At 38.8% G+C, this 12791-nt stretch overlaps 2 protein-coding genes and 2 non-coding genes across 6 annotated transcripts in view; 3 read left to right on the plus strand and 1 right to left on the minus strand.

The window, feature by feature from the left end:
- The window catches only part of LOC127431176 (alpha-2,8-sialyltransferase 8E-like), a 23847-nt gene extending 23128 nt beyond the window's left edge, over positions 1 to 719 (minus strand). For all 3 annotated transcript variants that reach the window (XM_051681484.1, XM_051681482.1, XM_051681481.1), the window contains exon 1: positions 261 to 719. In XM_051681484.1, coding sequence (XP_051537444.1) covers positions 261 to 391 — 131 coding nt within the window. In that variant the 5' untranslated portion in view covers positions 392 to 719. The remainder of the gene's footprint in view (positions 1 to 260) is intronic.
- A 6624-nt stretch (positions 720 to 7343) lies between these two features.
- LOC127431182 (60S ribosomal protein L37) lies at positions 7344 to 10809 on the plus strand. The gene is made up of 4 exons (XM_051681493.1): positions 7344 to 7413; positions 7997 to 8132; positions 8381 to 8465; positions 10708 to 10809. Exons 1-4 carry the CDS (start codon positions 7411 to 7413, stop codon positions 10775 to 10777), a joined length of 294 nt encoding a protein of 97 aa, XP_051537453.1. The 5' UTR covers positions 7344 to 7410; the 3' UTR covers positions 10778 to 10809.
- Positions 8222 to 8301, plus strand: LOC127431389 (small nucleolar RNA SNORD72). Its single transcript, XR_007895592.1, has one exon. It is a non-coding gene; the product is annotated as a small nucleolar RNA SNORD72 (small nucleolar RNA).
- LOC127431390 (small nucleolar RNA SNORD72) lies at positions 10357 to 10434 on the plus strand. Its single transcript, XR_007895593.1, has one exon. It is a non-coding gene; the product is annotated as a small nucleolar RNA SNORD72 (small nucleolar RNA).
- Positions 10810 to 12791: the final 1982 nt, after the last annotated feature.

Here is a 12791-nt window from a genome sequence, read left to right on the forward strand (position 1 = left end):
CAACTTTAAAAAGAGATTTTATAGCAGAAATCATCACATATGGGTGTAACATGAGTACAATAATTGCTGCTTCATTGCTTTTGTTCCTTTGCACAATTTCATTTAACACAATTTACAGGATATATTGTAATTTTTTTTACATAAACACTATCAGAAAACATTCATTTCTTGTTTAATATTTTTTTGCATCATGCATTTTGATTAAATACACACACACACAAAAAACAAAAAAACAAAAACAAAACAAAAAATCATCTTACCTTTTAATATAGTTCTTGCCATACAGGATTTGCTGCAGTAACGTGACCAGTCCAAAAGCGCATATGAAAATAAAACAAAGCGATCTGTTTCCTAACAAATCTCGACTAGCTGTCGGGTCTGAGTACCTCATCCTTCCCAAAAATAGTCGCTTTTGCCTTAAAGAAGACACATTGAGGCACAGCCCTGTGTGTTTACCGTCTGAAGGGTGAAGCGCATCGTTCGGTCCTCAGAGGAACAGATGCGCGCTCAGTCTTCATTGCTGGATTTGGCTATAGTGCTGCATTTGCGCAATCTGACTGTATGCATATATCAATTAAAGCGATATTATAACAACCCATTTAGGTTATTTTTCTATTTGGATGTGTAGTAAATATCTTAGTTCTATGAATAAGACGCGATGAGGTGCGCATCTCTAAGCTGCGGAGTGCGCGCGCAATCGGTGACGCGCTCCACTCCACTCCCTCTCATCATCAGCAGCAATGGGACTGGAGGGAATTGCAGACCTATGCTGGTTATAACGGTATAATGAGATGCTATGGTCAAGACTCAAGGGGACATCTGAGTAGTGTCACAGACTGGGATGCATGGGGAAGTAGGCCTATATGCGATACGGGGTGCAAGCGCTGAATAAACGTCATTTCGGCGTTTTTGTCCAGACGTTTTTGGCAGCTGTATAATAGCTATATTTTAATGGTCACCGGAGGTTGCTGTGAACGTTGCAAAAAGGACTAATCGATTAAACTGTTCCACAATTTGTTGGCTTTGTTCCCCAAGGATAACAAACACACACACACACACACACACACACACACACACACACACACACATACACACACACACACACACACACACTATGTTTTCATATCATTGTGGGGACTCTCCATAGACTTCCATGCATTTTTTGGATTTTATACAGATCTAATAATCATTTCTATCCCCTAACACTAACCCTACCCCTAAACCTAACCCTCACAGAAACCTTTTTGCATTTTTACATTTTCAAAAAAACATCATTTAGTATGTTTAATAAGCCATTTCCCTTGTGGGGACCGCTGGCTGGTCCCCACAACGTAGGTGATCTCAGGTTTTACTATCCTTGTGGGGACATTTGGTCCCCACAATGTAGTATAAACATGTACACACACACACACACACACACGTTTGTTAAGACATGACTTAATGCCTTAATTCAGCTGTTAAATGCTATTAAAAGAATATTAAAATATAATATAATACAAGTTAAGCTCAATCAACAGCATTTGAGGCATAATGTTGATAAACATAAAAATACGCTTGACTCGTCCCTCCTTTTATTGAAAAATAAAGAAATAAATAAAAATAAAACTTGAAGTGACAGTGAGGCACTTATACAATTGAAGTGAGTGGAGCCAATTTTTGGAGGGTTTAAGGGCAGAAATGTGAAGCTTATAATTTAATATGAGAGCATTAATTATCCTGTGAAAACGTGTGTATTATTTGAACTGTAATTTTGTTTATCGTCGTTTCATCATTGGAAAAAAGTTGGATATAACTTTACACAGAAAAGGTTAGCAAGTGATTTTATCACATTAAAGGCATATTGTTTACATCTTGTAGTTATACTTATAAAAACAGTGAGTATTTTTTATTTTTTTACCCCCTATTCTCCCAATTTGGAATGCCCAATTCCCACTACGTCTTTGTGGTGTTGCGGTTACTCACCTCAATCCGGGTGGCAGAGGACAAATCTCAGTTGCCTACGCTTCTGAGACCGTCAATCCGCGCATCTTATCACGTGACTCATTGTGCATGACACCGCTGAGACTCACAGCATGTGAAGGCTCATGCTACTCTCCACGATCCACGCACAACTTACCACACGGCCCATTGAGAGCAAGAACCACTAATCGCGGCCACGAGGAGGTTACCCCATGTGACTCTACCCTCCCTAGCAACCAGGCCAATTTGGTTGCTTAGGAGACCTGGTTGGAGTCACTCAGCACGCCCTGGATTCGAACTCGCGACTCCAGGGTTGGTAGTCAGCATCAATACTCGCTGAGATACCCAGGCCCCAAACAGTAAGTATTTGAACTTTTACAGATTGGCCCCATTCACTTCCATTGTAAGTGCCTGACTGTAAACTAAGCACTGTAAAACACTGTAATATTGCTCCAGTAAAAAATTTTCAATGGTTAATGGTTATGGGATAATACTTGGTAAAATATATGGTAAAAAATGATAATATATTCAAAAAGACAATACTATTCTACAATAGTAATACTAATAATACTAATAATTTTACTGTAAAATGTTGTAAAAATTACCTTTTTTTAGATGTAAAAAGTATGTAAAACTTTATATTATGTTTAACAAGAGAGTACATGTACTTTTTACAATACATTATTGTTAAAATTATGGTAAAAAAATAAATAAATATAATAATAAAAATAGCCATTCACAGAATGCCCTGCATGACCCAACACATTTCATTATAATTTATGAGAATAGTTACGTGATGCTTATTTTTAATACCACTTATCTACATTGGGGTGTTCTGTGTTATATCTGATGTAGTTTAGTTTATTGTTTAGTTATTGTTTATTGCATTATTTTAATTTCACAGCATCAAAAGTACATCCCATAAAGCCTGAGGCATGGTTACCGTATTTTTTACTGTGAATTTCTGGCAACCACAGCTGGCAGTTTTTTACTGTAAATTTAACAGGATTTAATTAATTTTTTTACAGTGCAGTTTTTTTTCTTCTTCTTTTATTTTTTCTTTTAATATTTTTTAAGAAACGATGACAAGTCCATTTTGTTTTTGTGGTAATCAGCTTTATGCCACAAATGCTGTAGATTAATCTTAACTTGTGTTGAACACAGAATTATACTTTAAAATAAGTCTTAATATAGACTTAAGGGTGCACTACGTAGTTTCTTCCTCATTAAAAAGTTTTACTCCAAAAGAACTGAATAGTAATTTGAAAACTTATGTATATATTCATGACGACTCCCATGAGATGAAAACTCCAGTCATATTAAGTACCTTGTAAAAGCTGCTTTATTCTACATGGAGAGGGTCTCTTGACCAGCCGAATACTACTTACTTAGTCTCTGTAACTCCCTCTCTCACTTTCACTCATGACTGGGAATATTCAGCGGGAGACGCAGTTGTTAATATGGTGACAGTGCACAAGCATTAAAGGTGTCCATGTTTGTTCAATGCACAGCAGTTGCACCCCCTACTAAATGTCTGGACCTTTGTTATGTTTGTCTATCAAAGGAGCTTATAAATCCATCATAGAGCTCCACTTTGTATGTCTGACCACAATGTTGTGTATTTGGTTCCATCTTTCAAACCGGTTCTGAAGAGAAATAAGTCAGAACAACGATTAGTTACAGTCTGGTTGGAGGAGTCTATTGAATGTCTGCAAGACTGTTATAGTTCAACAGACTTCAATAGGACATGTTTAAAAATGTCAGCAGCGATTGGGATGAACTTACAGAGACTGTGTCAGCATATATCACTTTTTGTGAGGATTTCCATTTATCCAAATAATAAACCATGGGTCTCAAAATCTGTAAAACACACAATTATACAGAGAAATATTAGTTTTAACAAATGGGATGTTGGGGCCTGGGTAGCTCAGTGGTAAAAGACACTGGCTACCACCCCTGGAGTTCACTAGTTCTCTAGTTTGAATCCCAGGGCATGCTGAGTGACTCCAGCCAGGTCTCCTTAGCAAACAAATTGGCCCGGTTGCTAGGGAGGGTAGAGTCACATGGGGTAACCTCCTCGTGGTCGCTATAATGTGGTTCATTCTCGGTGGGGCACATGGTGAGTTGAGCGTGGATGCCGCGGTGGATAGTGTGAAGCGCTATGTCTCTGTGGCAACGTGCTCAACAAGCCACATGATAAGATGCGCGGATTGATGATCTCAGACGTGGAGGCAACTGGGATTCGTCCTCTGTATTCTCTGTATTTGTCCGGATTGCGAGTCACTACATGGCCACGAGGACTTAAAAGCACTTTGGGAGAAAAAGGGGAAAAAAATCCAAAAAAACAACAAAGCGGATGTGACTCAGTTCGGGGAATTACAGAAACAAGTCAAAAAAGAACTTAAGCTTGCAAAACGTAGCTATAAGGAAAAGCTGAGTATATGCTCGGTACTGGTAATTCACACCCTGCATGGAAAGGTGTAAAATCAATGATGGGGATGCAGTCTAAGAAATGCCAAATTCCCCTTGACCTTTCTAATGAACTGGACATTTTTTTTTTTTTTATCGTTTTAATGTTCATGATTTCAGTGAGGAACTGTCCGTTTTAAAAATGCTGTTCCTGAACAGAATATTGTACATGTTGATAAGGGCAAGGTCCTGAAACTTTTCCAGAGCGTAAAAGAAAGGAAAAATCCTGGTCCTGATGGTATTGGAGGTTGTATTCTTAAAAATTATGCCGAACAGTTGGCAGATATATTCTGTTTTATCTTTAAGTTGTCACTCCACCTACATAGGGTTCCTTGTCTTTGGAAAGATTCCATCATCGTACCTGTGCCAAAAAACAATGTTCTAAAGTCACTCAATGACTACAGGCCTGTTGCTCTTACCTCCCTTGTTATGAAATCATTTGAGAAGATTGTGAAGGATGCTCTTCTAACAGTGCAGGCAAATTTGGACTTGTTCTAATTTGCCTACAGGTCAGGCAGGGGTGTTGACGATGCGACAGGCACCCTATTAAACATGATTCAATCACACCTTGAGGGTGCAAAGACTTTTGTACGATTAGTTTTTATTGATTTCTCCTCAGCTTTTAATTGTATCCAGCCTCATATTTTAGCAGACAGGCTAGGCAGTATCCACAACATTGATCCTGGTCTGATATGTTGTTTTATGGATTTTTTTAACTGGAAGGTCGCAGTGTGTGAAGGTAAATGGTATCATATCAGCTGTTATTTTCTCCTCCACCGGATCACCCCAGGGGTGCGTCCTCTCGCCTCTTTTATTTGTGCTATACACTAACGAATACCAAAGCCAATATGTGAGGCGTCATGTTAAGTTTGCCGAAGATTCGGTGATCGTGTCTCTCCTCAGTAGTGATGACCCTGATCATGGCCCTGTAGTGGAAGAATTCACAGATTGGTGGAAGTGGACATTAATGTATCTAAAACTAAAGAGATGACCATAGATTTTAGGAGGAACTCAACGGTTATATCCCCTGTAGTGTTTAATGATCAGGCTGTTGAGTTTGTGCAGCAGTACAAATATCTTGGTACTATCATTGATGACAAGTTGACCTTCGAGTATGAGGTGGATGCTGTGTGTAGAAAAGCCCATCAACGTATGTACTTTTATCGTAAACTTCAAAGTTTTAATGTTGATAATACTTTTATGAAAACGATTTATTCCTGTTTTATTGAATCTGTCCTTACGTATTCTTTTGTCAGCTGGTACGGGTCACTTAACCTTAAAAATAGAAACAGATTGCTGGGTATCATTAAAGTGTGCAGCAAAACTGCAGGCACAATCTTGAATGACTTAACTCATCTGTACAAGGTCAGGGTTTTAAAGAAGGCCCAGCCAATTTTGGCTGATTCTAGCCACCCCCTGTCCAAGGAGTTTAAGTTGCTTCCATCTGGCTGCAGATATAATCTGCCAACATGTAGGACAAATAGACTTAAGAACTCATTTGTTCCACTTGCCATTGACTTTTTAAATAATTAAATGTGATTTTTTGTTTATGTTGTATTTATTGTCCATTTATTAATGCTGTCTGATGGTTGTGTGTTTACTGCCGACTGCACAACAAATTGTCCCTCTGGGACAATAAAGATATCCTTGATCTTGAATACCAGGCACATCCCTATTAATAACTCATGATTTTGGAACGGTTCATAATTAAAAAGTAGGCTACATATAATTGGCCATAAGACATTGCTCCAAACGTTTCTTCCGTCAATTTGAAAAATCCAGCCAAATCTGCCAAGCATTCTGTACCACATAAAGGTGAACGTAGTTACGTCATGGTGGGCCTCCGTGGTGTACGGGCCCATGGGCCTTTCTTAATCCATCCTTGCTCATCACATTTGTGGTAACTCATTTTTTGTAACTAAATCCAGGGTATAATGTTATAAATTTAAACTAAATAATTTAAAATCGCAAAGATAAAAAAGTTTGTTATATTTACGCTAAATAAGACAGAAACGTGTAATCAGTCTGTGAAAAGGGCTCAGTGGGAGAAAGGTACCTCAGGTTGTACCTGGCAGGGTGCTCAGCCTTACAGGCTCCATATGGTTAGGATTAGGGTGGGGGCAGTGTTAGGGCATCTGCTGCCTTCCAGGAAAAAACAGTGGCACCTTTGTACAATGGGCTGAAAAGGGTCCATTAAAAATGTTTTACTCTTAAAGAAACGAATAGTAATTTTCAAACAAGAGTATAAAATCATGACCACCACCATGAGATGAAGACTCCAGTCATATCAATAACCTTGTAAAAGCTGTTTTATTCTACATGGAGAGGGTCTCCTCAAGGGGGCTGCCATGTTAGGATCACATGACCAGCCGAATACCACTCCCTTAATCTCTTAACCACACTGCTATTGGACACTTTCACTCATGGGTTGAATTAATCAAGGCTGACAGCGAAAAGTGAATAGTTCTACAATGGCATTTGTAACTATTTTAACTGTAAATACTGCATCTGAATGACGCTACATCCACGCCCCTAGGTGTCAAATTCAAGAGGACATACAGTACATAAAAATTACACCTTTAAAGAGACGGACAATAAACCAATCAATCAATTAACCGCTACATAAATAAATAAATGCTGCATGCAAATAATGTGGGCCTTACACTGTAGAAAAGCTATTTGTCTATAAGGATGAAAATAAAAAGGTGAACAGAACAATTAATCTTTTACAATGCACTGCTATCAAGTCTAGAAACCAGTTATATCGTGCATTTTAAAGCGAATTGTTTATGTAAACATTTTCTCATTATGGTTAAAACAGGTATTATATTGTCCGTTGTGACTTTGAAAGAGTAATTTGTAATCGCTCTAAATACCCAACAGAGGGGAAGAATTTAGTAGTCGCACCGGAAACGCGTCGGTGCATTTTTAATGTTGCACTCGCGCCTGTTCCGGTCTCTTTCGATTCAACTCTGAGGAAAGATGGTGAGTTTCAAAGCGCTTGGCTTCAAATCCTCTAACATCTGGTTCGTGGCACTTTTTTATCACACCACAGTTATTAATATCACACGAACTCATCTCCAGGACTCAGTGTTGTCTATCATGTTAGCGATTCCGCGATAATAAGAGTTGTACAGTTTGATGTTATCCATTAGCTTTTCCGTGCAGACACGGAGAGTAACAGAAATGAGCCTGTTAGCGGTGACATAACCAAGTTTTAGTTTACATACATTTAATAAAAACGAATCTTAGTAAATCTGAGTCTATAACTGTCTAAATGAAAGTAATTTTAAATGGTTGCTTTACGTGGCATCAGTGCAGTTAGGCAGTTGTATACGTCTGCAGACACGCTAACTACGGCTCAAACCCTAGCGAGTTAGCTACCTATACAGCATCTGTGGGCATCATAGTCTGAAAACATAGTAAGCTGCCTATCTAGACAACATGTTAGAGCGTCCTATGCCCAGACATGCTGTCTAGGCAGCTCACTAGGTTGAGACATTGACATATATAGCGAGCTAAAACATGAACACTTTTGGTGAATAAAGTTTTCTATGTTGTGTTACAGACGAAGGGTACGTCGTCTTTCGGAAAGCGTCGCAATAAGACGCACACTCTGTGCCGCCGCTGTGGATCCAAGGCGTATCACCTGCAGAAGTCCACCTGCGGGAAGTGTGGCTACCCTGCCAAGCGCAAGAGAAAGTGTGAGTATCCTAATCCACACTTATGGGGGAACCATGCTTTAGTTTGTATACGTTTGATACCAGAACCTGTGTTCTATCTACTATGTATAAGCTTACCAGTGATGTCGAAAAAATAAATGTCTGAACAAATGACTGTACAGTGATAAAATGATTTACTCTGAGGTGAGCCTGAGTTTATGGACAGTCTGGTGATATGTGTTGGCTGCTTTCGTTTGCATATTTATTGTGTAATCATTCCGTTTTTGTAGACAACTGGAGCGCTAAGGCCAAGAGGCGCAGCACCACAGGAACAGGCCGAATGAGACACATGAAGGTCGTGTTCCGTAGGTTCAGGTGAGTTTAAATGCATGTGGTACAAGATCGTTTGTGGCACCGGGCATTGTACCGGTGGGCCGATCAGGGGCGGAGCAGCCGTGGAATGGGCCACGATAAGCTGAAATGAGCCGCCACGTTATGCAGAACGGGCCACAAAACGGCGCTGCGATATGCAGACCCCCCCCCCATGTTTCAGAGAGAGATTTTTTTTTTTTTTCTTCCAATCATTTGAATCGCTTGCTGCATAGGTCCCCCCCATGTTTATTGTAGTTTGCATGAGCAACTTGGTGATTTGTGCATTGGAACTTGGTAGCATGTTCACAAGACTTTTTGTAGTTTTATTTCATCCCAGTTTGCCTTTTCATTCATGCATTTGGCAGGTTCTTTTATCAAAAGTGTCTTGTGCATTCAAGATGCACAGTTTGTCAGCTTGTTTGTTCCCTGGTAATCGAACCCATGATCTTGGTGTTGCTAGGTACGTTCTCTACCAGGAACAGGGAACAGCTGGAAACAGGTCAAACAAGGAAAAAGGGGTTTATTTTGTTGCAGTGTTACACCACTAGTTGCTAGATTGTTTGCACTTGGGAGAGCCCTAAGCGTAACGTCCAAAATGTTATTTACGGGATGCATTGATGAAAAATGTCATTCCTGGTCCGATTCCTATACATGAACTCTCAATATCAGCCAATCTTAAAGGGTCACAACATCCCCCGTTTCATCACAGTTGAGCTCTCACCACATTTTTAAAAGATGCACCCAATATGGCCGTGATCAGAAGTGGAGTGTGGGGAGAAGAGTGATTAAGCACAACTTGTCTGATCCAGTCACTCAGCTTTATTTCAATGCAGTTTACAGCATCAAAGATTCTCAAAATTGCTCGTAACAGAACGCACAAATAAAGGATACACTGTTTTTTAAGATCGACTAAAAACAATGTTTTTAATTTCGGTTCTTTCTTAGCAGAACCATTTAGAATGAAATAAAAGAACTGTTAATAATGTTCTTTGTGCTAAGGGTGAGTGAGATCTTCCAATAGAAACAAGGCACCTGTTTTGGAAAAACAAGCTCAAAATAAGCACAAATATGCAATTTAGTTTTTTCCCTTGTAGGGGATGTTTCAGGACAGAAATGATAAGCTTAGTACTGTATACAGTAGCCTATATAAAGTAACGTCTTTTTTAAAATGTTCTTAATATTAAATATATCCCCAAAAATATTTCAAATGTTAATTTGGCTGTCTTAAATCAATTAATAGCCTAAATCTCTCCATGCACGCACGTACTGCGTGGACGCGTTTGCACTAAACGTCACCTTTAGCGGGGCCGGATGATTTTTATTTATTTTAACATTGGTTTTTAAACTAGTAGTTTTCTTCAGAATCAAAGCGTATCCTACTGTTTTACTAAAAAGAGAGAAGCCTCTTTTTTCGGGCAACAGGGACTGGTGTAATTGTGAAAATGTACTGTGGATAAAAACCCTTGGTCTTTGGTTTTATGAAAAAATTCTGAACAAAACCTTGACCGGTTTCCAGCATTTAAAAAGTAACGTTTTCACTCGGGAACTACTGAAAGGTCCGCGTGCGTGAGAGAGTGACACAAAAGAGCACTGCTCATTTACTGAAGAGTGCTATGCATGCAGACTGATTTATTTATTAAACAGCCTTCTGAGATTCACAAAGCTAACGTATGTCTTCAAGAGACTTTATATAAAATGTACGAGTCATATGGACTACTTAAATGGGGTTTTTATGGCAATTTTGTTTTTTTTTACTTGACCGGAGCTATCACACAGTATCGGATTTGGATCGGGCTCGTTGGACTGATACCAGATCTGGTTAAAAACTATCCAGATATCAGATCAGTGCATCCCTACAGAAAATGTGGCTGTATTCAGGTCAGCTGAGCTTCTGAGCTTACCAATGATGTCCAAAAATAAATGTCTGAACAAATGACTGTCCAGTGATATTGATTTTGTTCTGAGGTAAGCCTGAACTGTAGACACATAGACATCTGTTAGGATTCTGTTTTCAGTACTCTTGTGCAACATACTTAAAGTGCTAGTTAGGCTGGACTTGACTGATAATTTGAGATATATACCATAATGATTTTTTTTGTTATTTTGTGAGTCACTAGTGCTGTTTAAATTTTACTGGGTAAAGCAATTTTTGCCGTTTGTTCAGCTGATTTTAATTCTTACATCTGTGACCGCTTGTCTGTATGTTTTTTTGTTTCCACTGAAGTATGTTTTCTCGGTGTTTCAGAAATGGATTCCGTGAAGGAACAGTACCCAAGCCCCGTCGGGCAGCAGTGGCTGCGTCCAGCTCCTCATAACTGTTTCCAATAAAAGTGACGTTTCAAATGTCTGTCTGAACACCTCTTTTGTGATCTGTCATTCACACGGCACACACATGACACTATAACCTATTAAGTCTCAATTCAAGCCATACAAAAGTGGCTTTATATGCAGTCTAAATATCAGGGTTTACACAGTCATGGAAAACCTGGAAATAAAGTCAAGCAGATTTCTATAGTGAATATACGTTTTCTAGTTTTCATTACATTAGCTAGATATTGCTCATGAAATCAAGGGACACGCATTCTTTTATTAATTTTATTTTGCCTTTTGCACATTTGTTAGGTTTTGCACTTATGCTTGACCTGAGAAGGTAAAAAAATAAACAATGTCATAGAAGTGGTGTACCAGGTCAAGTTAGGGTTAGGTTAGGGTTTTTTTTATTTTATTAATTGGCAATTTCCAATATTTTTTTTTAAAATGTGTTAATATAGAGTCAAACCACTTTATAATTATTTACTAAAAGGTTAGGTTATCAAATGATGCCTTTTTAAATGGGGTTTCTCAACTATTTGAGATCTTTTTCTAGACAAGTCCAGGGACATGTTTGTCACCATATTTTGATGGAGACCAATTTGGGAGCAGATTGAATTAGTTGACATGGTTCACAAATTGGCCTAATAGATTAATAATGGGATTGGTCTTAAACTTGTTAGTAAATATCTTTATCCAGTAGTCACAAATTTCATTGGTCATAAAGGGAATACTGGAAGTTTCACTGGAGCATAACATTCTTGTTGAACATAGAAATTGATGCAATAACTTAATTTAAGCTGTTTTAAGCTTTGGGTTTCATTAAACTAATATTTCAATTTAAACTTAAAACTGTTGACAATGTCTGTGGTGTGTTATAGTTATCACAGAAAATACCGTTTTGACATGGTATATAAAAACATGAGAAATGCTGTTAGAGCCAATTTAGAAAGGAAGCCAAGCAAGCTCAGCCAGACACTTTTGAACAAACTGACAGAATATTACGGGTTCAAGACAAGTTGAGCTCAAAGGACAGCTTTTTTTTGGCATAATGTTGAAAACTACAAAATTTATTTCCACTCATCTCTCCTTTTATTTAAAAAAAAAAAAAAAAGCAAAATCGGGGTTACATTGAGACTATGAATGTGGCCAATTTTTGAACTGTTTTGAAGCAGAAATGTGAATCTTATTTGTATTCAAGCACTTGCACGAATTCTGTTAAAACTCATGTATTATTTGAGCTGTAAAATTGTTTTTACAGTCATTTTAGGGGTTTAATGGCAAAGAAATAGTCAAATTGGCAATAACTTTACACAAAAAATGTTAGGAAGTGAATGATTTTATCACACTAAAATCATGTTTACATGCATATTTACGTCTTGTGGCTACACTTTTGAAACCGTGAGTATTGTAATGTTTACAGATTGGCCCCATCCACTTCCATTGTAAGTGCCTCACTGTAACAAAGATTTTAGCTTTTTTTTTTTAAGGAATCGGAGGGACAAGTCAATATTATGCCACTGTAATGGTCCTACTCAACCTGCTCTGAGCGGGATTTGAACCGGGGTCTCTGGCATAAGAGGCGGGCGCGCTAATGAGGAGGCTAAAGGCTATAGCCTGTAGCATCAGTCACTAGTGCGCCTCTTGAGGCTAGGGGAGTGAAGTTTACATACTGCACAGCTACCTACCAGCTGGCTGCTGTTACACACACCCCTAAACCTCACTCCCATCTGGGTCACGGCACCACTGTAACCGTTCCTACTCAACCCACTCCGAGCAGGATTTGAACTGGGGTCTCCGGCATAGGAGGCGGATGCTCTAAGGAGATTAAAGGCTACAGCCTCTAGTGTCAGTTGCTACTGCGCCTCTTGAGGCCAGGGGAGTGAGGTTTACACACTGTACAGCTACCTACAAATGCTGTTGATTGAGCTTAACTTGAATTGAATGTGGAAATATTCCTTGAAGTTGTAATTACTGTGGTAATTGACAGTAGGCCACAGTTCAAGTTTCAATGGCACA

The sequence above is a fragment of the Myxocyprinus asiaticus genome, chromosome 40, assembly GCF_019703515.2.
Source record: "Myxocyprinus asiaticus isolate MX2 ecotype Aquarium Trade chromosome 40, UBuf_Myxa_2, whole genome shotgun sequence".
NCBI classification, from domain to species: Eukaryota; Metazoa; Chordata; class Actinopteri; order Cypriniformes; family Catostomidae; genus Myxocyprinus; species Myxocyprinus asiaticus.

What these genes read in the sequence shown, in the direction of transcription:
- LOC127431182 (XM_051681493.1), top strand. An exon ending in TGCCAAGCGCAAGAGAAAGT is followed by an intron (nt 8,133 to 8,380) that starts GTGAGTATCCTA and finishes CCGTTTTTGTAG; the next exon opens with ACAACTGGAGCGCTAAGGCC. An exon ending in GTCGTGTTCCGTAGGTTCAG is followed by an intron (nt 8,466 to 10,707) that starts GTGAGTTTAAAT and finishes TCGGTGTTTCAG; the next exon opens with AAATGGATTCCGTGAAGGAA.